This window comes from Zea mays, chromosome 1 (genome assembly GCF_902167145.1).
Source record: "Zea mays cultivar B73 chromosome 1, Zm-B73-REFERENCE-NAM-5.0, whole genome shotgun sequence".
Taxonomy (NCBI): domain Eukaryota; kingdom Viridiplantae; phylum Streptophyta; class Magnoliopsida; order Poales; family Poaceae; genus Zea; species Zea mays.
In genome coordinates, this window is record NC_050096.1 from 24,923,655 (window position 1) to 24,950,389 (window position 26,735).

The following is a 26,735-nucleotide window of genomic DNA, read 5'->3' on the forward strand; positions in this document are numbered from 1 at the left end:
ATCACCCTCGTGCGCGGTCTTGAGAAGATCCCAAATCTCCTTTGCATTCTTCAACCCTTGCACTTTGTTGTATTCCTCCTTGCTTAGAGAGGCGAGGAGTATGGTTGTGGCTTGGGAGTTGAAGTGCTCGATTTGGGCCACTTCGTCCGTATCGTAGTCTTCATCCCCTACGGATGGTACCTGTGCTCCAAACTCAACAACATTCCATATACTTTTGTGGAGTGAGGTTAGATGGAATTTCATTAAATCACTCCACATAGCATAATCTTCGCCATTAAAGGTTGGCGGTTTGCCTAATGGAACGGAAAGTAATGGAGTATGTCTAGATGTACGAGGGTAGTGTAAGGGGATCTTACTAAACTTCTTGCGCTCTTGGCGCTTAGAAGTTACGGACGGCGCATCGGAGTCGGAGGTAGATGTTGATGAAGTGTCGGTCTCGTAGTAGACCACCTTCCTCATCCTCTTGTGCTTGTCGCCTTTCCGATGTGACTTGTGGGAAGAAGACTTTTCCTTCTTCTCTTTGTGGTGTGAGGAAGAAGATCTTTTCTCCTTCCGTTTGGAGGAGTCCTTCCTCTTCTCCTTCCTCTTGGTGCGGGACTCTTCCGACGAAGTGCTCCCTTGGCTCGTAGTGGGCTTGTCGCCGGTCTCCATCTCCCTCTTGGTGTGATCTCCCGACATCACTTCGAGCGGTTAGGCTCTAATGAAGAACCGGGCTCTGATACCAATTGAAAGTCGCCTAGAGGGGGGGGGAGAATAGGGCGAAACTGAAATTCTCAAAAATAATCATAACTACAAGCCGGGTTAGCGTTAGGAATATAATAGAGTCCGCGAGAGAGGGTGTTAAACAAATCGCAAGCGAATAATGAAGTGAGACAAGCGGATTTGTTTTACCGAGGTTCGGTTCTCTCAAACCTACTCCCCGTTGAGGAGGCCACAAAGGCCGGGTCTCTTTCAACCCTTACCCTCTCTCAAACGGTCCCTCGGACCGAGTGAGCTTTTCTTCTCAATCACTTGGAACACAAAGTTCCCACAAGGACCACCACAAGATTGGTGTCTCTTGCCTCAATTACAAGTGAGTTTGATCGCAATGAAGATCGAAAGAAAACACGATTGCAAAAGCCAAGCGACAAGAGCGACAAATAACACACGGATCACTTTCTCTCTTAAGTCACTAATCACTAATGATCTCTTTTCTCAATTGTGAAACTTAGAGAGATTGGAAGCTTTGAATGTGTCTTGGAATGAATTGCTAGCTCTTGTATTGAATGTTGAAGGTTGGAATGCTTGGGTGAAGTGAATGGAGGTGGTTGGGGTTGTATTTATAGCCACCAACCACTTCCTAGTCGTTGCTCCATTCTGCCCACCGCGGACGGTCCGCCCGCCTGGTCCGGACGGTCCGCGCCTGTAGATCAACGGCTGAAAATGCAACGGTCAGCAGTAACGGCTATATCAACGGCTATATTGCATTTAATGCGTCGTCAGATGTCAGATAAAGCCAGGCGCGGACGGTCCGGTCGTGCACCCCGGACGGTCCGCGCGGACGCTATAATTCATTTTTCCGAACCCGTCACCTTCGGGTTTTTCGGTTCCTCACCTACCGGACGGTCCGCGCCAGAGGCCGGACGGTCCGCGCGAGGTCTCAGACGGTCCGCTCTTTTCCTCCGGACGGTCCATAGTGCAAACTCAGATTTTTGCATTGGTTCTGTCCGAGGGTCATCCTGGTGGTGCGGACGGTCCGCCGCAAGGGCCCGGACGGTCCGCGCTTGGCCTGTTTTTCCAAAAAGCTTCTCCTGTCCGGAATAATCTACGGTATTCCGGACAGTCGATTTAGTATAGTTGTAGATGAACCTTTGACACCTGTAGAACATATAATCTAGAGCAAACTGGTTAGTCCAATTATTTGTGTTGGGCAATTCAACCACCAAAATCAATTAGGAAATAGGTGTAAGCCTAATTCCCTTTCAGTTTTAATCAACGAAAATGAAAAGAGATTGAATCTGTTTGGATTCAGAGATAAAACAACAGAAAAGAAAGCCAAATGGCGACTGGATTTACCCCTGCAAAAGAAAACAGAGACACGTCACGTCAAATTCAAAGAAAAAGAAATGGCATGCTACTCCAAACCTGCACGTGCAGGTGCAGGGGCGTAGGCTTCTGCCCGTTCCGCTGCCTCGGCTCGCTGCTAGCCGCGCGCAGGCCACGGGCTGGGTGGAGACCGCCGGATTCTTGCAGTTTCGGCTGCTTCAGGTCGCTGCTGGCCCCGCGCAGGCCGAGGGCTGGGTTGAGACCGCCGCGAAGCCGGATATTTTTCCCAGCGCAAGACGGGATCCGGCCCTCCATGGCGTCTCCTCTCGAGAACGCGGGAGCTGGAGCTCCACGTCCGAAAAGCCATGGCGGCGTGCGCGAAGATAGTGCCGGGGCGAGGCCTACGCGTTCGGAGCCGCCAGCCGTTACTGCGCCCGAGAAAAACGCTAACAGAAAGAAGTGTGGCGGCTGGGAGAGGGAAAAGAAAGACACTACGTATATGTACTAGTGCAAACCCTAAGCTGGACGGGTTGGTTTCAGTCCAACTAAGAGAAAGAAACAGTAAACATTTTTTTTCAGAGGCCATTATTTAATTATTGACGTTCTATCTCTATTCAAATTTGAACCAACGAGATAATTTGATTAGAGAATAGAAAAGTATTTGTTTTATGCTTCTGAATAAAAGTTTTATTAATGTTTCCGCTGCAAATTTAAAGTTATTATTTTCATTATTAAATTCGAACCAACGGGAGAATTTAATTTTGATAAATGGATATGATTTTCATATTATTATAGTATTGTTATTATTCTGACCAACGTTGATTAATAGCAATATTATAATATTATAGTGTCTTTTGTTTTACATTAATTCTATTTCTGCCCACCGGTGATGTAGAATTAATATAAACTGGATAAATTTGTATGCTTTAATTTTTGTTGGAACTGAAGCATGCAATTAATGTAATTTGTTCTCACTTACATGAATTGTAATTTCAGGAGGATACTCCTTGATGGGGTTTATTAAAGATATTCCACACCTAAAAGAAGATAATTATACAGAATGGAAGAAAAAGATTGACCTAGCCTTCGTTTTGGCTGAGGTGGACTGGGTAGTCACCACACCGTGTCCCACTGAGCCTGTGGCACCAGTGAGAGAGACAGATGAGGCTGAGTCTGCTTGGCAGAACAGACAGAGGGACCATGCTCCCAAACAGATGGCTTATGACCTTGAACATAGAAAGTGGGTTATTGCCAACAAAAAGTGCATGGCAGTGCTAAAGAATACAGTTGAGCCTTCTATTGCGGGCTCAATTCCAGAGTGTGACACTGTCACAGAATACCTCGATAGAATAAAGGGTCAGTTCTATGGCTCTTCAAAGACATATGCAACTCAGCTGATAAAGCAGATGATGACAGAGAGGTATTCTGGAGGAGGCAATGACACTGGCATAAGAGAGCACATACTAAAGATGAGTCATATGAACTCAAAGCTTAAACCAATGGATTTGCATGTTAAGGATGAATTCCTTGTCCATTTGATTTTTGCTTCACTGCCAAAAGAGTTCGACACCTTTGTTGTCAACTACAACATTCAACCCGAGAAGTGGGATCTTGATCGTTGTATGGCTATGTGTGTGCAAGAAGAGGAGAGAATAAAAGCTGCCAATGGTGGCACTCTCCACTATGTTAAAGATAATAAGAAAAGAAATTTTAATGCTAATGCCAACTCTCCCGCAAAAGCAAAGGGAAAGGCTCCTCGGCACCATCAGCCTCAACAGAAAAAGTTTATGGTAAACAAAGATCAATGTCTCCACTGTAAGAAGACAGGACATTACAAGAAAGACTGTCCTGAATTCTTAAAGTCTATCATGGCAAAGAATGGTGAGAACATTATTACGTTCATTAATGAATCCCTATATGTACAATATTCAAAATCTACTTGGTGGATTGACTCAGGGGCAACCATCCATGTTGCTAATTCTTTACAGGGATTCCGTTTGACGAGGACTATGCAAAGAAAAGAAAGACACATTAAAGTTGCAAATGGAGTGCAAGCAGATGTTGAAGCTGTTGGCGACCTTCCTCTAGAGCTTGCTAATGGCTTCATACTTGTACTTAGAGACGTTCTTTATGTTCCCTCTTTACAGAGGAATTTGATTAGTGTCTCATGTTTGGACAATAATGGTTTTGATTGTCATTTTGGAGATGGCAAATGTGAGATATTTCATAATAAAGAAAGTGTTGGTCTTGCTTTTCAAAAGGAAGATCTTTATTTGTTATCGCTTCGTGAAAATGTGAATTCCGTGAGCGATATGAATGAAAATGTATCCTCGTCACTGAATGAAAACAGAAAACGAAAGAGAACTCATGATGAATCATCGAAATTATGGCACTGTCGTTTAGGCCATATTTCGAGGGGGAGAATAGAGAGACTAGTTAAGAATGATATTCTTCCTCCATTAGAGTTCTCAGACTTAGAACAATGCAGAGAATGCATTAAAGGAAAGTATGCAAAGAAAATTAAAAAGAACGCCAAACGAAGCACAGGAATTCTACAGATAATCCACACAGATATATGTGGTCCATTTCCTATGAAAAGTGTGGATGGTTTTGACTCGTTCATAACATTCACAGATGATTACTCTCGTTTTGGCTACATTTATCCAATTAAAGAAAGAACAGAAGCGTTGGATAAATTTAAGATATTTAAGGCTGAAGTTGAAAATCAGCATAGTTCAAAGATTAAGGTAGTCCGGTCTGACCGTGGTGGAGAGTACTATGGTCGGCATACCCCATATGGCCAAGTTCCTGGACCTTTTGCAAGGTTCTTACAGGAAAATGGTATAGTAGCCCAGTACTCAACACCGGGCGAATCTCAGCAGAATGGAGTAGCTGAAAGGCGTAACCGTACATTGATGGATATGGTGCGTAGTATGATGAGTTACTCTACCTTACCATTGAGTCTATGGATGGAGGCACTGAAAACCGCCATTCATATTCTCAATAGAGTACCAAGTAAGTCAGTGCCCAAAACACCGTATGAGTTGTGGACAGGAAAAGTACCCTCACTAAACCACTTACGTGTGTGGGGGAGTCCTGCTGAGGCTAAAGTGTTTAACCCAAACATTGGGAAACTAGATCCCAAAACAGTAAGTTGCCATTTCATTGGCTATCCAGAAAGATCGAAAGGGTTTCGTTTCTACTGTCTAGATAGATATACAAAGTTTGTAGAAACGAGACACGCTGTGTTCCTAGAGGATGAAATGATGAGGGGGAGCATGGTAAGTCGAAAAATTGATCTTGAGGAAAAGCGGGTATATGTGCCCACTCCAATGTTTCAGGAACCAATTTTTGAATTACTTGTTCCTGTTGCACGAACAGTGCAATACACTGTAGTGACAACACCTGTTGTTAGTTCTCCTGTGGCGATAATGAATGGACATGAGGAACCTGTCCTTCAGGATCCTATAGAAAATGATGTCACAAGTGAGGGGGAGCAACAACAGCCCCAGATAGTAGATGTGCCAAATGTAGAGGCCCCAAGAAGGTCTCAAAGAATTAAAAGATCAGCTATTCCTGATGATTATGAGGTGTACAACACCGAAGGACTTCAAATGGAGGGTGATCCCACCTCATTTGAAGAAGCCATGAGAAGTGAGCACTCGTCAAAGTGGCTTAAAGCCATGGAAGATGAAATGGAATCAATGAATGCTAACAAAGTTTGGGATTTAGAGACAATTCCTAAAGGAGCCAAAACAATAGGTTGTAAATGGGTCTACAGAACAAAACTCGACTCCAAAGGGAATATTGAAAGACATAAAGCGCGACTTGTGGCAAAAGGCTTTACACAAAGAGAAGGGATTGATTACAATGAGACATTTTCTCCAGTCTCATGTAAGGACTCCTTCAGAATTATAATGGCATTAGTGGCACACTATGATTTAGAGTTACATCAGATGGATGTAAAGACGACATTCCTCAATGGGGATTTGGAAGAAATTGTTTACATGGCACAACCGAAAGGTTTTGTTGTGAAAGAAAAAGAAGGCATGGGATGCCGCCTAAAGAAATCAATTTATGGTTTAAAACAAGCTTCAAGACAGTGGTACTTGAAGTTTGATAGAACAATAAAGGATTTTGGGTTTAAAGAGAATGTTGAGGACAACTGTGTATATGCAAAGTTTAAGAATGGAAAGTACATCTTCCTAATCCTATATGTGGATGATATCTTACTTGCTAGTAGTGATGTCAATCTACTGCTGGAGACAAAGAAGTTTTTGTCCTCAAAATTTGACATGAAAGATCTTGGTGAAGCGTCTTTTGTTTTGGGCATAGAGATTCACCGAGATAGAACAAAAGGGGTATTGGGACTGTCCCAAAAGTTATACATAGAAAAGATTTTAAAGAGATTCAATATGCACAAATGTAGTGCATCACCTGCACCAATAGTCAAGGGCGACAAATATGGGGATTTGCAATGCCCTAGGAACCAGTACGAGCTCGACCAAATGAAAGTGGTTCCATATGCTTCTGCTGTCGGAAGCCTGCAGTATGCTCAAGTGTGTACGCGCCCTGACTTAGCTTTTGTTACCGGGTTGCTTGGCAGATTTCAATGTAATCCAGGGATTGAGCACTGGAAATTGGTAAAGAAAGTCTTGCGATATTTGCAAGGCACGAAAGGCCTCATGATGACGTATAGAAGAATAGATTCACTCCAAATAGTGGGGTACACAGATTCTGATTATGCGGGAGATGATAGAAAATCCACATCAGGATATGTGTTCACTCTCGCAGGTGGAGCTATTTCATGGAAAAGCTCGAAACAAACCGTCACTACATCGTCCACAGAGTATGCCGAGTTTGTAGCGTGTTTTGAGGCTTCGGGGCAGGTGAACTGGTTAAAGAAGTTCATACCCGGTTTAAAGGTGGTCGACAACATACATAAACCACTAAAGTTATACTGCGATAATGCTCCAGCAGTACAGTATGCTCACAACAATAGGTCAAGTGGTGCTGCCAAACACATTGACATAAAGTACTACGTTGTGAAGGATAAAGTCCGGGATCAAATAATAAGTCTTGAGTATATAAGAAGTGAAAAGATGCTCGCGGATCCGCTTACAAAAGGCTTACCACCCAAAGTGTTCAAAGAACATGTAGCTGACATGGGTTTAAGGGAAAGCCTATGATTCCTGGACTATAAATAGGGCCTAAAGTTAAAGTAACTGTTTCAGATCAGAGATGTGTATTGTAGCTGTCAAATCTATCGACGATTGATCGTGACGATGAAACATTCTCTATGCACTTATCTGTGATGGAACGAGTAAAGTGAAAAGTGTTGAAGTTAAAGTTTAAAGTTTAAAGTGAACGATGAGATCAAGGGGGAGAATGTTGGATTGATCTCCACCAAGATAGGCCCAACGGACATCTTGGACCTTTGATTGCGTCCTGATCGGGGGCGCCCAACCCGATATGGTTGGTGGGCCCCTGTCACACTGCGCTATAAATAAAAGGGTGGGGGCCGGCGGCTAAGAGCACGTGTTTCTTGAGAGCCATACTCCCCACCGACAAAACCCTAACACCGATCTGATAGGGTGCGCAGCCAGTGACGGGAAGACACCACTGTTCATCGCCGTCGACAACCTCGCTGCATCAACCTTCATCAAGAAACCTGATGGCGGACGGATCTACATCCTCCAACACGCCTGCGCTTCCCAACGACGGTAACAATCTAATACTGTTTTGTTCTATAAATTAGGAACCCGAAATTACTCAATAGAATACAGATTACCCCACTGATCTACTCCTAGAGATCCTGTAAAATTAACAATCTTCACCTTCGATCATTTTGGTTTCTAGTTGTCTGAATGTTTCATATATGTAGAAAGAAAGGTCATTGTGATTATATTATCTGAACGCGCTAGACACTAGGCATAGTGAGTTTCTGGACAACAGAGAAATAATGCTAGTTCATTTCACTTTATGTTTTGAACTTCTAAATGTAATCAGCTAATGGCCTAATGATATATATATATATTTTTCAAACCAACTGTCCCTGTTTGTGACCTGTTGTCTTGTATGCTATTCATTTCACTTGCACATCCTGTTGTCTGGTTTATCTTTTGGGGGTGAACTAATTAAAATGCCGTTGTTTGCGACCTGCTGTTCTTTTTTTTGAGAATCTGTAAATAAGCACAGACTGTTGCGTACGGAATCGCGTGTATGCTCTTGTGTGAATCTGTCCATCGCGTGTGTGTGCTATTGCCTATTGTCTGAACCTGTTCCTTGTATGAAAATGTCATAGGCTCCGGATTATAAAAAGGTAACATGGCTCCCATTCAGTCAGTCAATGATCGTCAGAATAGATCGAAGGACACGTTCTGTATCAACTAGCGACACAATAGTACGTACAAATTCTATTCATGATTGATCATGGCTACGTATAAGCATAAAAAAAAAATTTACAGAAAGTTAAATAGACAACCTCTATCTGCGGATTGTATGAGTTGTCTGTTTATCCGGGTGTGTTGAATTTCAAGAACTTGCAGATAGCAGTTGTCTGTGGATCGCACATGCATGCTATAAACACTTTTTGATAATAATGTGGTAACTTTTGAAAATAAAGAGAAGAAGTGAGAAACTATCTTGCCACGACTGTCGACTCTCTATAAAAATCATAGAATTTAATATACGCAAATCACACAATAAAACCTTTTATTAAGAATAAATGCTTCATACACTTATTTTATTCTACATATGGTAGTTCTAAAAACAGAACCATAAAACTTGTTACTAAGACTGACATTAGTCTATCAACCATACAACTCATTAATTAATTAGCACCATCTAAGATCCAACTTTCCCCCGGTCAACCGTCATTTGTAGTTGAATCACGCAGTTCGCCGCCCGGACTAGAAAGTTTCAACATAAAACCAGCTTCAAGCCGTGGGGAGCGTCAAGACCAGCGCCAAGTCCGGGTGTGGTTTCATCTTTCATCTAGTTTCGGGTACGTTCCAAGCAGAAGAAGGTGCAGATGGGGTTTCCAGGTCAAATTGTGCTGCCAACTTGTGCCACGAGGAGGGCGAGATCGAATGATGCTAGTTTCACAACCCCATTTTTCAAAGTAATTTATATTTTCTGAAAAATTAATTCATTTTTTGGAAAAATAGTTTTTTTTTAAAACGAAGTAATCAAACTAACTCTAACAACAATTTTGACTGCCGAGTAACTTGCCTAATTACAGCCGCAGGAAGCATGGACGTGCGCACAAGAACAAAAGGACGGATACGAGTGAGCTTTCTTTGACTCATTTGATCGGTTGCATTGCATGCAGCGCTGCGGGCCGCCACCGCTGCAGCAGCGCCAGCGAGCCTAGCAGCAGCTGCTGCTGCTCGGATTGCAGCTGGGGCTGCGCGAACTGCGAACCGGGCCAACAGCCTTTGGGCCGGATAAAGTTGTTGTAGGCCCGGGCTTATGTTATCTAGATGATGGGGATGCTTTTGTCTGCTGACGTGTGCGCTTACTTTGGCGAACACCTACCATCTAGAGACCGTGATTAGCCACATCGGTCAGCAGCACTTGGACTGAAACCACTGACCTTGTTCACACGGTGAGCTAGACAGGCACAAAGGCCCCTTCTTTTAAATTCACCCAACTTTTGTCAAAGCTTTTCTCACTGAAAAGGGAGAATAGTGAGTGAAACACTGAAATGCCTATTGTTCAACCTTTTTTTTAGGTGGTGGCGGTAGGGGGCGTGTGAGTGAAGTAGAACTACTTGATTTTGGAAAAGAAAAAAAAAGAGGTGAGAACCGGCAGAACAGAGTAGACTCAGTCTACTACATAACTTTGTGGCACGGTGCGGATGATCCTATTGCACTTTAATCGCCACGAGACCGCACGAGCGGGATCTAGAAACACCTTGGTTGAGGAAAAAAATGCTGTGGTGGGAGTCGAGTGGACTAAAGTTTGGCGCTGCTTTGTTGAAAAAACCCCCCTGAAATCAACGCGACGACTAAGCTTTGAATTCCTCCCGCAGTTGTGCAGTTGCATGCAAAGTGAAATTGAGTGGAGTGGTGTAGTTCTTTTGTTTGTTTTGAAATTGGAGTGGTTTGTTCATGGCACCAGCTGAGGCAGCAGTATGTCATTTGTGCTTGCACTCCAATTCGCTGCAAAGCAGAAGGCACCAGTTGTGCGCTACTAGCAAAAATTAGCGATCAACTCTCCTGGTAGTCCGAATCCAACTCTGGACAACATTTTTATGCGAAATATTTTCACCATGCATCCGCGTCGTCGCGGTCTAGGTAACTTTCTTCAATAACATACCGACTAAAAAAGGGGCTCAGACGGCACAGCTGAAACCTGAAAGCGACGGCCAGACAGACGACCAGATGGGTCGAAAGATGCTTCAGGATAGCATTGGCCACTTGCATTTTTTGACGGCAATAGTTCTTCCGCGAGCTGCTGGACGCAGGATGCGCACGCATGGGAGGGAGGTAGGGAGCTAGCCGATGGTGGATACGGGATACCAGTCTGGCAGTCTACTGTCTATCACATAATCACAAAGCACCTGTAGTTTGTGAAAAGATCAGTGGCCTTTCTGCAAAAGGCGGCGCTTCCTGCTTTATATTTTGCCTTCCCCCCTCCCGTTCTCCCGTCTCGCACTCTCGCTCTCGCATCACCAACAACTTGCCCGCAAATTCCTTCCACAGCGGGTCACCTCGCTTCACCCCGTTAATCTCCCCGGCGAAGAAGGTAACCACCACCATTCTCCCCGTAACTTTGCATTACAAATTCCTAACCACTCCAGTCCGCCACTAGTATTCCGTGCCCAGGCGATTCCTCGTGCCCCCCTGCGTTAGTTTAGTTACCCCTTCTCGTTCTGATCTGGGGGTGTTTTTTCTATTGGACGACCTCCTCCCGCAGTCCCGTTTGTGGGGCAAATCATCGAGTTTCCAGGCCAGAACGATTTGTTTTCGTTACTGGTAGGGTTTCTGATTAGTGCGAGAGGCTAAGAATCCCAGTCCTCTGTTCGCTGAATCGAGTTTGACATTATGATATGTGCGTAGCCATTGGTACCTCACATCGCTGCCTCATGCTTTCTTTTGCGTTTGCACTTTGCTGTGATCGGGTGAGTTATCAGACTACAGTGTCTCGTTGATTCCAGTATTTGGGCCGACAACTGGGTTCCAGTTGGATGTACCAAATGTGCGCGTTCGCTGCACCTCACACTCTGGTTTCTGGGAGCCATAGATCTAGGCTATCGGTAAAGACGCAAATTGTCAAACCGTGCAGCCTCTTGCGTTTGCACACTGGGTGCTGTTTCTGTTTGCAGTCCCAAGTTTGTTAGCCCTCACGTGTTCTTTCTGTTTCTGAGCAAATCGGTACAGGTTACCTTTCTACCATTAGAGTCTTTTTTTTTGGCTGCAGTTGGACATCTTTGAGCTAAATTTCCTTCAGATCTGGGTCCAATACCCAAGTTAGTTTCCTGGGTAGAGAAAAGCCAGGGCCCAACGTTTACTTCTGTTCGATTCAGCTATTAATTTTAAATCTAGAACTAGCAACTGCCTTACTTTTCAGTTTTACATTATTATGCTCTGAAAACTGTGAGCCCAAAGATGTAGAATGCAATCATTTTAGTTATGTATTGAAACACAGAACTTTGCATTGTTATTGTTTTCTTACAAGGCTACAAGTTGTGTTATTTGTTCAATCAACTTTATTTTGATTGAACATTGAACCAATTTCTTTTTTTTTTGGTATGTAGCGCAGTACTTGGCACACCAGCAATGGCGGCTACTTACCAAATTGGCCTTGTGGCTGAGCCGCAGTTGCTGAACACCGAAATTATCACTCAGAGGGCCACCAGCTTTGTTGCTGACGCTAACAAAAAAGGCAAATGCATTGGCTACTTGGATGTGTTTGTACACCAGGCACGCGACATCCACAATGTTTGTATCTATCACAAGCAGGACGTGTATGCGAAGCTGTGCCTCACGAGCAGCCCTGATGTTTCATGCTCAACCAAGGTGATCAACAGTGCTGGGCGCAACCCGGTATTCGAGGAAAGCCTACGGCTTGATGTTCAAACTGCGGATGCTTCGCTCAAGTGCGAAATATGGATGTTGAGCAGAGTGAGGAACTACCTGGAGGATCAGCTTCTTGGCTTTGCCCTTGTTCCTCTGGCAGACATTGTAATGGGCGACGGAAAGCTGGTCCAGGAGTTCTCCTTGACATCCACTGACCTGTTCCACACACCAGCTGGATTTGTGAAGATGTCCTTGTCATATGCTGGTTGTTCCCCAGATGTTATCCTCGTCCCATCACCCAATAAGTCCCTGTCAGAAGTGGACGGTTCTGGAAATGATCATGTGGTTCATTCTCAGCTTGAAAAGATTGTGTTCCCAGACCTAAATGTGGAGAAGGAAGACGAGATTATGGTGTCAAAGTATCTCGAGATGGAGTCTTTGGACTCTGAAAACCCTATAGAAGTTGAGAACGGCATGTTGCTGCATTCTGGAAATAATGACGATGTTCCTTCTACACTGGGAAAGGTCGAGTCCACAGATTCTGAAAACCCTGCAAAGGCTGCAAATGGCAAGTTGACGCGATTTGGTGTAGCTGTGCCTGATACTGCAGGTAAGGCTGAGGGACACCACAATGAAAGCCCTCTAAGTTGTGTCTCAACCACAGTCTCCTTCACTACCCTTTACGCAACAACACAATCATTTTCTGAGCCAAATTCTGAGCCTTCGGAGACCAACGTTGAGGCATCCCCAAGACAATGTCATAGGGAGAAAAGCCAAGATGTTACAGATGGTGAGGCCGATTCTTCTGAAACACCACCCAAGGATGAAGTTATCAAGCCTGTGATCAGCGTTAACCTTCAGCCGGAGCAGTCAGTTGTCGAACAGGACATAGTTGACATGTACATGAAGAGCATGCAGCAGTTCACGGAATCTCTCGCAAAAATGAAACTTCCACTGGACGTTGAGAACCGTTGTCCCTCAAACGAAGGTTCCTACTCCAGCACAATTGAGAAGGCATCCCCATCCCCGCCTTCCTCCGCATCGAAGGGTTCTAGGGTCTTTTACGGAAGCAGGGCCTTCTTCTAAGTTTCTGATGCAAAGTAGTGCACTAGCTCGTAATCCCCTATATATACATATACATGGTCCAGGTCTGTCAGATGTCGGCTGGCACGTAATCACATACTTTCTGTCTCCGTAGTATGCTTCTAGGACTCACTCTTGGTACTGCTATTATTAGTATTATGCTTTGTTAGAAGATAATAATTTCATCCCATAGTCATAGATTAATCCCGTGTACTAATACATACCAATGAATATAATGTTACGAAATCAGTTCTGACTCAGGTACTGTGTCTATCTGAAAATCTGCGCGAGTATTCGTTTGGAAAGGTTCTACGGATTGTCTGTTTATATCCAAATCTCTTCTAGCTAACTAATTGAGGTCTCATTCTGGTGTTGCCATTTTTATCTTCACATGGACTATTATTAGATGAAGGCGATCTCGTTCTCGTAAAAAAGAATGTAGAAACAGAAACGTCAGATAGGGTGGGTTTCCCCGTCCAGTTTTATCCATAGCGCCTAGCGATGACGCCTCGTGCGCCTGCCCCAGGAATTCATTTTCACCACCCTCCGGATCTTGTTTGGGTGCCCCCATTCGGCCCATGACGCACGGGGTGGTGGTGCCCAGGCCCAGCCCATTAATGATGGGCCGGGATCGATCGCGGTGGCGACTACCGGACTGAAATATCATTAGCTTTGTGAGAGAGAATCATCAGATGTTTCGCGTTGATGTCGCTGGCTGGGCTCGCCGTCGTCCCCGAAATGATTAGGTATTCCCACTAGTGCGTGCATTGCATGTGAGACTGACGTACGTGCATAGATGACCCCACAAACACCAAATAGAACAGAGGTCTCGAGCCTACGTTCTTATTCCATTGGCATCCAATCCAAAAACACACAGAGACACGGGACATGAACAGCAAGCAGACGCCAGACGGTGCAGGGCGCCTGCTGGGGTTGCTCTAGATCGAAAGGGAAGGGGGAAGCATGCATCGCTCCACAGGGCAAATAAAGCCATGGCAGTTTATTCTGTCTCTCTCTGTCGTGGCGCAGGGCATCCGGCGTGTGCACTCGTCGTCGTTCATCTAGCCTGCAGTGGTAAGTGTGGGACCTGTAACCATTTGTCGCTGACACAAGAATCTGCTACTGTCAACTTTACCTGTGCGATTAGGTCGTCCTCCACGTCGTACTTGCCACGGACCTTGTACTCCTCGTTCTTGAAGATGTAGTTGATGAGGATGTTTGCGGAGTCGATACCTGTTGAAGATGTATTAGCTAGTGTATGGGCAGCAGAACCCCACACTGGTACAAGAGATGCATGAGTAGTACGTCCAACAAGAGCTAGAGGTGACCTGCAAGGTATGCTCCATGGACATAGCCGTTGTAGCGCTCGCTGGTGTGCTCACCAGTGAAGTAGACCCTCCCAACCGGCGCCTAATTTGTAATAATTAACATATAAAATCCATCAGCAAAAAAGAAGAAGTAGAAGGAAGAACATTTGGATAATTACTGTAAGAGCATCTTAGGACTTAAGCCGGGTCCTATATTCAAATATAAGAGTTAAGATCTCAAAATAGTTTTCAACAATTTATAAATTTCTATCAAATGAATATAGCACCCGAAATCACAGTTGCTAAATACAGCACCCCGGTCAGGGGACCTATTCATGTGCGTCTAATCTCACGGAGTTAACTACCACGTGGGTTTAGGAGTTGCCGTTGGAGTTGATAAAAAATTGTTGATCCAAGTTAACTTGAATCAGGTTCAATTTAGCTTTTGAGGCTCCAACTATAGGAGTTCCTCTTGGAGATGCTCTAACTACTATTAATTACTAATTAGTAACCGCCGGCCGGCCTGGCAACTGCGCGTCAGTTTGATCACACGCATACGTACCCTGAGCTGGTCGTACTCGTAGCGACTGACGCCGACGGGCCAGTTGGAGTAGGATCCCTTGAAGAAGCGGTCGGACCACCAGCGCGGCACGTAGATGTCGATCTGGTCGGGGCCCGGCACGTCGGCGCCGGGGAACATGTCCCGCAGCACCTCCGCCACCTCCGCCTTCGTCTGGTCGTCGCTCTGGCGCTCGATCCGCCGCGACTCGTCGTCGGTGACGGTGGCCAGGAGCACGTTGGCGCCCGGGTACTCCCGCTCGAACGACTGCCACAGCGCGTAGTAGCCGCGCCGGCTGCTCGCGTACATGAAGAACTGCTTCCCCTCGCCCACGGGCCAGAACCGCTCGGGAAACTTGAGGAAGATCTTGGTGTACACCCCCATGTCGAAACTGTAGATCGCCGCGATCTTCCAGAACTGGCGATACGATGTGTTTTGCTTGTTAGCTAGTGTATATAACTAGATATTATTATCCGTCCGGTCACTCGATCAGTTGTCATTCCTCCTCCATGGTATTATAATTAATTAATTAATTCATTAATTAAGCAGGTATATATAGCTAGAAGTGAGATGCATGTGAACTGACGGGCAGCTGTGGCTTGAACTGTATGAGATCGGTCTGCAGGACGCCCAAGCTGGTGGAGACGACCACGTAGTCCGCACGGTACGACGACCCGTCCTCCGTCTTCACGACCACCCCTTGTTTGTTGTAGGCGATCTGCCGCACCACCTGCATATACAGTATAATTGTACAAAAATATAAAGACAGCTTGCTTATATATTCAGCAACATTTCCGTTTATTATTAAGGGACGACAGCGGCCGGGGTCCGTTTATTATTATTATTATTATTATTATTATTATTATTATTATTATTTATTACACAGACAGCAAGCTGCCACATCGATCTATCACAACGTACATCCATTGTCTCGACGCACGTTGACGATTATTGAGCTGCCCTTTTCGTCAGTGTCGCTATTATACATGTGCCTATAGATCGCGAGCACCTGTGTGTGTCTCGACGTGCGTGGAAGGTTGAGGTTTCCTTTTCAGTGTCGCTATACACACACACATGAGATAGATTCCTTTCTTTATTTCGTTTGGTGTATATATACGTATTATTTTTAACATTGAAACTATTCAACGTACGTGTATATATATACTCTTGGGATTTTGATTCGGAGTGAAACAGAGCTATACTGAGATTCGATCGTCATTTCGTGGTGTGGCTGCGCAGACAATATATCCTGGTAGCCGAAATTGTGGTTTCTTCCTTCTGTTCCGTCACGTCGTTCCTCTGGCACTGGCACGCACTGTACTCACGGGTAGAGGTCACGATCGGATCGCAGTAGGATCTAGCTCTATTTTTATTTATTTTTAAACTAAAATTAATTTAGAGGTCTAACAAATTATGAAGAAATATTTGGATCGTAAGCTATTATCATCACTATTTTATAAGACTAAAATTTAAAGTCTAGTCTGAACGTTGCCGTCAATGCATGCTCGTATATTTGCTATACGTGGAATCGTATCGGTCGTTTCTTTTTTCATGATGGTGTGAATATGTACGGGCCGTGTTAGGCTTTATTTGAATGCACTAAAGCTAATATATATTTAGCTGTTAAAATTAAATGCATACATCCAAATAATCTAGCTTTTACTAATAGTTTTTAGTCAGCTAACTATTAGCTTTATTGCAATAAACATGGCTTTAATTAGTGGACCGACACAGAACAAAGTGAGGTGTATATAGTATATATACTAGTCAGTTACCAATACGTTATTGCTGCGGTTTCTATATATCAATCATATGTGTAGACTTTATTTTAATAAATTAAAAAAATGTATATGTTCTACTGGTTAGATGAGTGTGAATGTGGAGGCAACTACTAAGGTTTTTGTTTATAGTTTTACTTTATTTTTGTATTATGCTGGAAGATGAAGAATGATGTAGGATGACCATTGAGACTCGTACTTTATATATTAGAAAAGAGATTTGTATATAATTGCTGACTAAAATCTTTTTTGTATGTATTCTGAATCTAACTCTACTTACAAATTTATAATGTTTTTATTTTCAAAGCATTGATTTCTTTTAAGTAAGGTGTGGGAAAAAAACTTATCTCTACGAGTAGTGGATCGGCCTTTTCCTATCCTCTCATATATTGCATACACGTAGAAAACGAACGAGAAATAAGCTGATAGATCATGCATATCAGCAAGCACCTTGTTGAGCAGGATCCTGCGGTCCTTGAGCTTGCCGTTGCCGTCGGTGGAGAGGTAGGAGCTGCCGATGGAGTGTATGATGGACTCGTACCCCCGCTGGTCCGCCACGAAGTAGTTGTCCTCGCCGAAGTCGGCGTTGGTGGGCGTCGGCTGCGTGTTCTGCAGGCTCGTCACGCGCGGCGGCTCTGCGAACTCGTAGTCGTATATGAAGTAGTCCAGCGCCATGTCCACAGGCGTCGTCGGCCCGTTCGGCTGGCTGCATACGTACAGCTGGTTCAGCACGCGCGCAGCATCAAAACACACAAGTTAAGCAAGCATCGAAACGCGTACTGGTTGAACAGCCGTTGCATGGCTAAGACAGAGATGTCGTCGCGGCCACTGGGGTGCATCTTCTTGGTAAGGTTGGCGCCCAGCTCTTCCACCTCGTAGGCACGGTCCATTCTCTTCTGCACGTACTCCTCGTCGTACAGCCCACCGCCGCTGCGGCCGGCGGCGAGCGACCACGACGACGACGACGGGAACAGGATTAAACAACGCATTAATTATTGTGACAAAAGAGACGACTTGTCATATTGAAGCAAAGTATATATATGCACATGTTTTTCATTATATTTCTTTAGCATTTAGTAGTTCATGAATTCTCTGTTAATGTTGGTTTGGACGACGAACGAAGCGTCGTTCTCTTCTCAAAGCGTCTTGTATATACAATCACACAGTGTCATATCCAGCATTTATTTAGCGTATGCTGTTCATCGATGACGAAAGCATCGATCGCGTCCTTCGTCAGTTTAATTTACCAACGGCCGGTCATATATTATACGTTTTCTGTGATAAAAAGAGGTCCGCGCGCCAGGACTATTGGCATGTTAATTGTTTCGTCTGAATGTCCGATTCAGACATGCACTCGCGCGCTACCATTAATTTACAGTAGTTAGTGAGTATAGTAGTTTCAGGCAGATGTTTTTTTTTTGCTGCACACACACTCATCGATCGGGTTCATGTTTTAATCATCAAGCGCGTGCATGCATGCGTGCGTGCGTTCCTTCTTTGTGTATAAATATATATAAATAAATATACGTACTTCTCCTTGTAGACGTTGCCGACGACGCTGTCGAAGTCGGAGTAGAAGTTCCTGAGCTTGAGCGTGGAGTTGACGAGGGGCCAGATGGGGTTGAGCTGGTCGCCGCCGAGGCCCTCCACCCAGTTGGCCCCGATCTCCACGTTGATGCCGCCGAAGTTGTGCTTGTGCATCCGCCCGCCCACGCGCCCCGTCGCCTCCAGGATCAGCAGATCCCGGACCCCGGCCTCCCACAGCGTCTTCCCCGCCGAGATCCCTGCATCAGCAGATCCATGGATCGCCAGCGAGGCAATAAACGTTATTTCATGGAAACATGCATGCATATATATATGCATGGAAGCAACGCAAGAAACACGTCGTCGTCGTCGTCTGGCGCGCGCGCATGCATGGTTATATCTATTAGTTACCGGACATGCCGGCGCCGACGATGATGACCCTGGGGCCGCTGGCGCCGGCGAGGGAAGCATACGACTGTGCTAAGAACAGCACCGCTGCTAGAGCAGCAACGACGACTACGGAGGTCTTCATTAGTTTCCCCACAATTAACCTTTCTCTCTACTGATGAGACGAAGAGAGGTCTCTAGCTGTGCTGCTCTCAGCCTCACCACCCAGGGTGCACTTATATATATGCGGAGATGGTGCAAAGACGCGCGCACATGCAGCCTGTTGGATGATGCATTTTCGCTGCAGGTAGTGGTAGCAGCGTACAGGTTCGCTGTCGATCGATCCGATATTTTATTAAGCTACAAATCTACATACTGTACATATTAGCCAGAACGAAACGCATTTATGTTTGTAGGGACTACATACTTATTTAGCAAGCCATAAATTTGATCATATCCTAACACCAAATCATGGCGGGTGATTATTGGATGGGGAAAATTCTCAACAATTGCGCGTTGACTGTTCAGCTCGTCTCTTAGCTAGCTAGCTAGGAGCTTCTCGAATGCATAAATATACACACACATGGTGCGCATGTCACTGCAAAAATAATATTTATGTTATTTAGCACAAGTTACGGTTTATTTTAGGAATAAACTAAAATTTTCGAGCACAATGCTCACAAAACAAGCCCGCGAACTTGCAATCTATTTGTTTTAAAATTGTATAAAAAACAAACAAAGTTAGAAAATTATGAAACTTGTCGACATGTCATGATTTCATATGTAGAGACTTTGATAAAAATTTGACATATGATATCATGACATGTCGATAAGTTTCATGATTTTTTAACTTTGTTTTTGTTTTATACAATTTTGAAACAACTATATCACAAGTTCAAGTTCATGTTTCGTGAGCATGTTGCTTGAAAATTCCGGCCTGTTCCTAAAATATGTCGTAACATGTGCTAAATAACATGAATTGCATTTATTGTTTTCTATTTTTTGAGTGACTTGCAATTCAAATCTGAATTATCCGAACTTAACACCCTCCTGAGTCGCTTACAATTGGGACCGCAGAGGGCGGACGCTGTTACATGGAGATCTCTTGGTGCGAAGTCTGCTAGCATCGACATCGTCTCACACCCGGTTTTAGAAGACAAACCGAATGCGAACCATGTACGGACCAGGATCAACAATTCACGTACACAACAATTTATATAACCGGACATCATCACACAATACTCAAATAATAACATAAAAGAGGTAATAGTTGATTACATCATGATGTCAGAGACATCTACATAGTCATTAACATAGATCAAAGTGCGAAAACGAAACGTAGCTAAACATGACCTTCACATCGAGGACGAGGTCTCCTTGGAATTCTTTGGGACGATGGCTTTGTCTCTTTAACTTTTTGTTGCTACTTGATATTTGTTTAGGGCGTCGAGGGCTTGAACTCGGTCTCCATAAAGGAGGTCTTTTCTTGTCAGCTCATCGACATGTGGGACTACGCTAGGGTCTGATTTAGGTGAGCCGTGCTTGAGCTCCTGCGAAGTCATCGCTTTGGCTACGTACATTAATTTGAATGGTTTTAAGCCTGTTGCACGGGATTCAGTTGCATTTAGTCCCTAAAGCACTTTGGGTAATTGCTCTGCCCATTTAACCTTTTTGTGCTCAAGGAGTCTTTTCTCTTTCCATTTGCGCGCTCTACAACTCTGCTGGATACTGGGTGGTAGATTGATGCAAAGACTCCCTTTGTTCCTATGGAGGCACAAAAATCATGGAAATCTTGATTGTCGAACTATTTTTCATTGTCTACTGTCACCTTGGAGGTACCCAAAACGACAGACAATATTTTGCTAGAAATTTTTTTGTGCCGTCTTTGCTGTTATAGTGGAGACTGCTCTCGCCTCGATCCACTTGGTGAAGTATTCCACAACAACAAAATCATGTTTGAGGTTGCCTTGTGCGGTTGGGAGTGGTCCTACTATATCAAGGCCCCACCGTTGTAGAGTCTAGGTGTGAGCAATTAATTTTGTAAGCTACGAGGGTGCCCCGTTTCGAGGGAAAAATGTCTGGCATGCTTCGCATGAGCACACTACATGGTTCATTGCACATACAACAGCTGGCCAGTAGAAACCTTGGCGCATGGCTTTGGCAGTGAGCCAGCGAGGATTCTAGGGCCTGAATGTCAGACGCATACTCCTTTGTGTATCTCTTGAAGGAGGTCTGCGCCTTCGACTTCCGTGAAGCATTTAAGCAGAGGCTAGCTGAGTCCTTTTCTGTACAGTTGTCCTCTTATTATTGTGAACCCACGACTTCGGTATTTCTGTCTTTTGGCTTCAGCTTGGTCTATAGGGGTGGTAATGACCTTGCAGGCATAAAGTTATTGGGGCCGTCCAGTATTTGGTCATTATAAGGCTTACGATTCTCTGGCCGTCTGGCTCCCTTACGACTGGGGTTTCGATTACTTGAAACAACACATCCGAAGGTATGGGGTCTCCCCTTGGAGCGGCCTTCACGAGTGCGTCTGCTTCTTCATTTTTGTTTCTGTCTACGTACTAAATGGTGAAACCTTTGAATCGTCTTTCCAAACTTCGCACAACAGATAAATATTGAAGGAGAACTGGTTCACGAGCCGTGTAGTCTTTTTCTATCTGACTGGCGACAACCTTGGAGTTGGTCTTGGCTATACATGTTTTGACGTCGAGTGCTCTAAGTTTGCAAAGTCCAAGAATGACTGCTTCATATTCTACTATATTGTTGGTACACTTATCTGTTTTGATATCAAAACTCAGGCGAGCGGCGTATTTGTACTTGGTGCCTGACAGATCTATTATTACTGTTGCTGCACCGACCCGTGCATGACACCAGGCGCCGTCACAATGAATTGTCCATAATGTTTCTAGGTCTAGATGATTAGAAGGCGAAGGCCCTGTCCAGGCTACTATAAAGTCGGCGAGGACTTGTGACTTTATTGAGCTTCTTGACTCAAAGACTATATTGTAACCAGAAAGTTTGGTTGCCCACTTGAATATTCTGGCTGAAGTTTTTTGGGTTGTTGAATAAGTCGTTGAGACCTCGGTCTGTGAGCACTCTTTTTTATGTGCTTCGAAATAATGACGCAGCTTTCGTGATGCCATGAGGACTGCATATGTTATTTTTTCCATCTCCGTCATCTTGCATTTGGAGCTGCTGAGGAGCTCTTCTCCCTGATGATGTTACATCTGTCTTATTTGATCTATGTGGATATTTTAGAGAACTTGATGCAAAAGTTCTCTATAGAGATCAACTTGAGAAGTTAGAGGAGAGAATTATAATGACGTTATGTCGGATGGAGATGATATTACCTCCAGGATTTTTTTACTATGATGGTGCATCTTGTCCTTCACTTAGCAACAGAGGCAAAAATAGGTGGACCTGTTTGCTATTGATCAATGTGTTTTGTGGAAAGGTATACTTTTCTTTATAGTTTTGTGTCATTTTTTCGTATTTTATTGAATGATTATTTAATGCTTTTGCTGACATAATGTTGGTGTGTTTATGTACTTAATTAGGTGAGTTGAAGTCAAATGTGAGGAACAAAGCTCATCGAGAGGGATGCATTGCTGAATAATTTTGGCAAAAGAGGCCATGCCACTTTGTTCAGGATTCCTTGATGGTTTCCAAGGCTTGGTTAACAAGCTCTTGAGGAATGATGAAACAATGGGATGTTGTACTGAATCGACATCAACGTTTTTCCCTCATGCTGGAATGGCACTTGGAAATCCACGTAGTTATGTTATAAGAGGTTTGGTAAAATTACAAGCACACATAAAGGTGAATTAACTGTACCATAATAACTTAGGAGCTTGTTAATGCTTTTGCACAATTTTTTTGATCCAGGAAGCACTTCCCCTTTCTATATTTCTATTGTATAAATTGGCTATGGATCCGTTGTGTGTGGCGTCGACACGGAAGCAGGACTTGTGCCCCAGGTACACCCACTGACTCTTGTCGTATGCTAGATTTTTTTTTGAGATAATCCGTCTACTAAACTATTGTGTTGCTTATAATGATTTAAGTGTCTCCTTGGTGAAACAAGCTTCCAATAGTTTGTAGCAACCATTTTTTATTAACAGATTTTTTGTACTCAATCTACCAATTCCAATCTCCATATTCTTGAACTTATTTACGTTGGTATTATGGGTTCTTGTCTTTTATTTATCAGACCGATTTACTTCCTTGATATGCTTTTCTCTATCTTCTGAAGTTTTTTATCTTGAGAAATCTGCTTTCTGTTCTACTATTATGAAGTAAATCTACTCACAATTTCTCTCGACAAGGAAACACTTGCATGAGAAGTAGTGCTAACCCAGAAGTCAGAAGTAGTGCAAACCTAGAAATCAGAAGTAGTGCTAACATAGAAGAGGAAAGTAGAAAGCTCTTTGTCACTAGAGGCAAACCATTTCTCTGATGAACTTGAACCAAAGTTGGAGGATGCTTAGAATGGGGAGGAGGTCTAAGTGAAAAGTAAAAGTGGGCAGCATGATGCCAACTGTCCCCTACCATGGTCATTAACTTGTTTCCCATTTTCCTGCCAGACTGGTATTTTGTACTAAACTGGAGGCCAAAATCATGTGCTCTCTTTATGATGGGCTGCCATACTAAATTTAAGGGTGAGCTAGACGACAAGGCCAAAACCTAAACTAGGGGCCAAAATCATGCACCTGTGCTTCTCAAAACTGCAGTAAGGAAGTGAACCAATATGATTAGGGCACTTTTTGAGGCCGAAAAGAATTCCTTTTGCAAGGAAGGCTTGTTAGGATGGGTAGATAGAGGTCAAGTTTCTTATGTTTCAGTCCATAATGGAACTAAATCTGAAATCTATGGAGCAAACCACTCAATCCAGATCTCTATTTAATCAAACATTTTTCATGATGCACTTCCACATGTGAAAAAGCCACATGGATATGTAACAACATAAATCTCTTTAGTGGGAAATAATTTTCTGTAATACATTTATGCACCCAGGTATCAAGAAAAAAATATTGTCATTTCTATAAAAACATGATGCATTTTTTCACAATTCATAGTGTGATGCTTATAGTTGACAGAAGCTCTCACTTCTTCACTTCTAGATGGAGTCCTTTTGATATTTGGGGTGTTTGGTAAGTTGGTGTTCAATTGGAGTATGTTGCATAATTTCATAGCTTTCTTAATATTCCAATTCTGTTGATGGAGCTTTACCGACATGCCAATTTATAAATGGAGCATGTTACAGTTAGATGTAGTATATTTAAGAATCGAGTGTACTAATAGATTTTACTTATAATGTGTTGCATAATAGGACTAAGCTTTAGGGGAGTGCTTTTGTACCAATGGTAGTAATTGGTTAGTATCTTATGATCTTCATGAGAAATATGACATCGTTATATGACTGTATTTGGTAGCACCTTATGCAATTTTTTTGAATTGGCCAAGTAGCGTGGTTTCGTGTCCATAATAGAATAGTGACACTTAGTTGATCTTTTGTTTTTTTTCAGATGTGAACACCAAGTAGGAGACAACTCATGGGCATAAGCAGATTTTCTAGAAGAGGAGAGCAGCACTTGATGACTTTGATAGGTTCAAAGTCATGCTGGCAAAGATCAAGGTCAAGATCGAGGTCAGGAACCTCGCTATCAAATATTTAGTTCGTGTTAGCACTGTTTCTATTGCTCACTCACACTTTTTTCTTTATGTAAACAGAGGGGTGGTGCTATCAGGCAAGAGCTCGCCAAGTTGAAGAAGGCATACATGGCTTAATGGGTATCTTTTAGTAGATGTCATGTTAGAGTTTTGGTTCTAAGTTGGATCAGCAATTCGATTGAGTGTCGATAAAGACAAACATACTAATATGTTCCCTGTGAATACATTTCAAACTTTATCAAGCATGGGTGTGCTCTAGATATTTTATCGTGAATGATAATGAATATATAAGGTAGCTTGCGTCAAATGCGTGATATGTACTATTTTTGTTTTATTTTGCAATATTGTCTAGGTTGATATATCTTTTTTGGGATTATATCACGTGCAAATGTAGCTATTTGTGTGAGAAGACGTGCGATCGACTCTTTTTCTTTTTTATATATAAATAGCATTGAGTTCAATTGTTTGTATATATCTTATCATAATATTTTTACTTCATAGTAACTCACGAACGTTCACCTATTTGTATAAAAGTTATCATGGTATTTATAAGTTGCCGTTGCAACGCACGGGCACTCACCTAGTATAGATATAGGACCCCAGCCTAGCGATAGATAGCCAAGCAAGCTAATGACACTGCTAGATAGATCAATGTCTGTTATGAATTTTTTAGTTTGTTAAGAAAATAGATTGTTGTCTCAATCTATTTGTTGCTTATAGAATATTATTTACAATACCAGTAATTATGGCATTAGTAGGAAGGAGCTTCTCAAAGCTGAAATGATCGAAGAATTATTTAAGTTTTACAATGTCTCAAGAAAGGTTAAATATTATAGCAACTTTACGTATTGAGAAGAAATTGTTAAATGATATTAATATTGAAGGCATCAGTAATGATTTTATATCTAAAAATGTTATAAGACATATTTAAGGTTATCTTAGTAATATATTTAAGGTAATAATTTTAATTCTATTTTCTGCAATATATTTTTTGGGTTCGAGTTATTTAGGTTTGGTTTCAGTTTTTCTGTTTCGAACTTTGGGTTTCGCGTTTTCTGCAGAGTCCTAGTCATAAGGATGTACCTCACACGAGAACACTACGAGAAGCTACCGTAAATTCAGTGATAATGTCATTGCTTGAGATTATTACATAACTTTAAAAAGAAAATATTAGGAAAACTACAATTGTCAGAGCTCTTCCAGCCACGAGCCGTCTCCTAGGTGTGAATCTGAGTCACGTCTTTAAACCCTGTTCCACTGTTTGCTTGCTGCCTCTGCCTGCCGTAACTTTGCAGACAGGCAAGTATCTACAAGGCACTGTTTTGAGTCGTGTATTTCTATGTTGCGCATCTTGCGAACAGGGCGAGGCCGTCGTCAAGTGCTCCAAGGACCATCTTGCAAATCGACGCCGTTCCTGCCGTTGTACCAGATTGCTGTTAAGTAATCGTCGGTGTGACCTCATCCAGTGTGCTCCGTGCGTCAGGCGCGGAAGTTCCCCACGAAGTACTACAACCGCTGCTCTCCGAGCGAGTCCAACGACGAGGTCGTCAGCGGCCGCAAAGCAACCAGCTCCGTCGTCGTCGTCCGGGCGAACAACGGCGGCAAGCTGGACCAGTCCATAGCCATGGCCCATGGCCCATGGCTGCTGTGGCTGCGGCTGTAAGAGCAACTCCAATAGTTATGTAAATTTTAGTTCTTTAAATCACAGATTTAAGAAGTTGCTAAATGACTTTTGGAGTAAAAAAATGTGAGTTCTCCAATAGTTCTCTAAATATAGGTTGTAATTTTGTTGTGTATTTATCCACATAAAAAATAAGTCACAAAAACTATATAATGTAGTCAACATTTTTGTTTAGGGAGTTGTTAAATGGTTGCCAAATGTAGAGAGAAGATGAGGTTAGATGACAACTAGTCATTTACTAAGGAGTTGCTCTCCCTACTATCTATGCCCTACTACTGTTTCCCGATTCCTAGCTCATGTTGACTCCGTTCCACTCACTACGGGATACACTCCTAGAGTAGTTGGAGCATATCCCTCCGTTGCATTCCACTATTGATTACGATTTCCATACCTGTCCGGGAGGTGAAGCAGAGGAAGGGCACCCCTCGTCTATACGATAGGGAATATATCGATAGAAATATCGGGAAAAACGATCGGGTACTTGGGGAATATGGAATTTATTTACTGTTGGTTTACCTAGTACTTGCCTACCAGCCAGGCGCCCCAGGGGACGACGGCAAAGATACAGTCTCGGGTATTAGGATGGCAAAGGCAGCGATAGATAAATTCTACTCCAAGTATATGTTGGGATCACGTAAGCTGGTGCTTGACCCACATTCAACGATCTTTGGCAAAAGGATGCTTGTCAAAAGT

The 26,735-nt window shown here is 43.4% G+C and overlaps 2 protein-coding genes across 4 annotated transcripts; one reads left to right on the plus strand and one right to left on the minus strand.

The window, feature by feature from the left end:
* Positions 1–10,666: 10,666 nt before the first annotated feature.
* On the plus strand, positions 10,667–13,393 carry LOC100381690 (Calcium-dependent lipid-binding (CaLB domain) family protein). 2 transcript variants are annotated; one of them, XM_008654321.3, is made up of 2 exons: positions 10,667–10,776; positions 11,794–13,393. In XM_008654321.3, the coding sequence occupies exon 2, from the start codon at positions 11,811–11,813 to the stop codon at positions 13,134–13,136; it is 1,326 nt and encodes a 441-aa protein (XP_008652543.2). In that variant the 5' UTR covers positions 10,667–10,776; positions 11,794–11,810; the 3' UTR covers positions 13,137–13,393. The 2 variants fall into 2 exon arrangements, with proteins under 2 accessions (XP_008652543.2, NP_001167973.1); NM_001174502.1 differs by having other exon boundaries at positions 10,696–10,776; positions 11,789–13,391.
* Positions 13,394–13,940: 547 nt separating this feature from the next.
* Positions 13,941–18,907, minus strand: LOC103632539 (polyamine oxidase 7). Of its 2 annotated transcripts, none has more exons than XM_035963035.1 (9): positions 18,713–18,907; positions 18,309–18,561; positions 17,558–17,707; positions 17,228–17,483; positions 15,586–15,729; positions 15,079–15,416; positions 14,462–14,543; positions 14,269–14,366; positions 13,941–14,199 (listed from the first exon to the last, which is right to left on the minus strand). In XM_035963035.1, exons 1-8 carry the CDS (start codon positions 18,831–18,833, stop codon positions 14,277–14,279), a joined length of 1,434 nt encoding a protein of 477 aa, XP_035818928.1. In that variant the 5' UTR covers positions 18,834–18,907; the 3' UTR covers positions 13,941–14,199; positions 14,269–14,276. The 2 variants fall into 2 exon arrangements, with proteins under 2 accessions (XP_035818928.1, XP_035818925.1); XM_035963032.1 differs by having other exon boundaries at positions 15,003–15,416.
* Positions 18,908–26,735: the final 7,828 nt, after the last annotated feature.

Excerpts from the sequence above, each read along its gene's own strand:
- LOC103632539 (XM_035963032.1), bottom strand. The coding sequence starts at position 18,833 with ATGAAGACCTCCGTAGTCGTCGTTGCTGCTCTAGCAGCGGTGCTGTTC. Across the intron at positions 17,484-17,557 it reads ATGCAACGGCTGTTCAACCA|CCAGCCGAACGGGCCGACGA; the intron begins GTACGCGTTTCG and ends GTACGTATGCAG. Across the intron at positions 14,544-15,002 it reads ACGAGTACGACCAGCTCAGG|GCGCCGGTTGGGAGGGTCTA; the intron begins GTACGTATGCGT and ends ATTACAAATTAG.
- LOC100381690 (XM_008654321.3), top strand. The coding sequence starts at position 11,811 with ATGGCGGCTACTTACCAAATTGGCCTTGTGGCTGAGCCGCAGTTGCTG.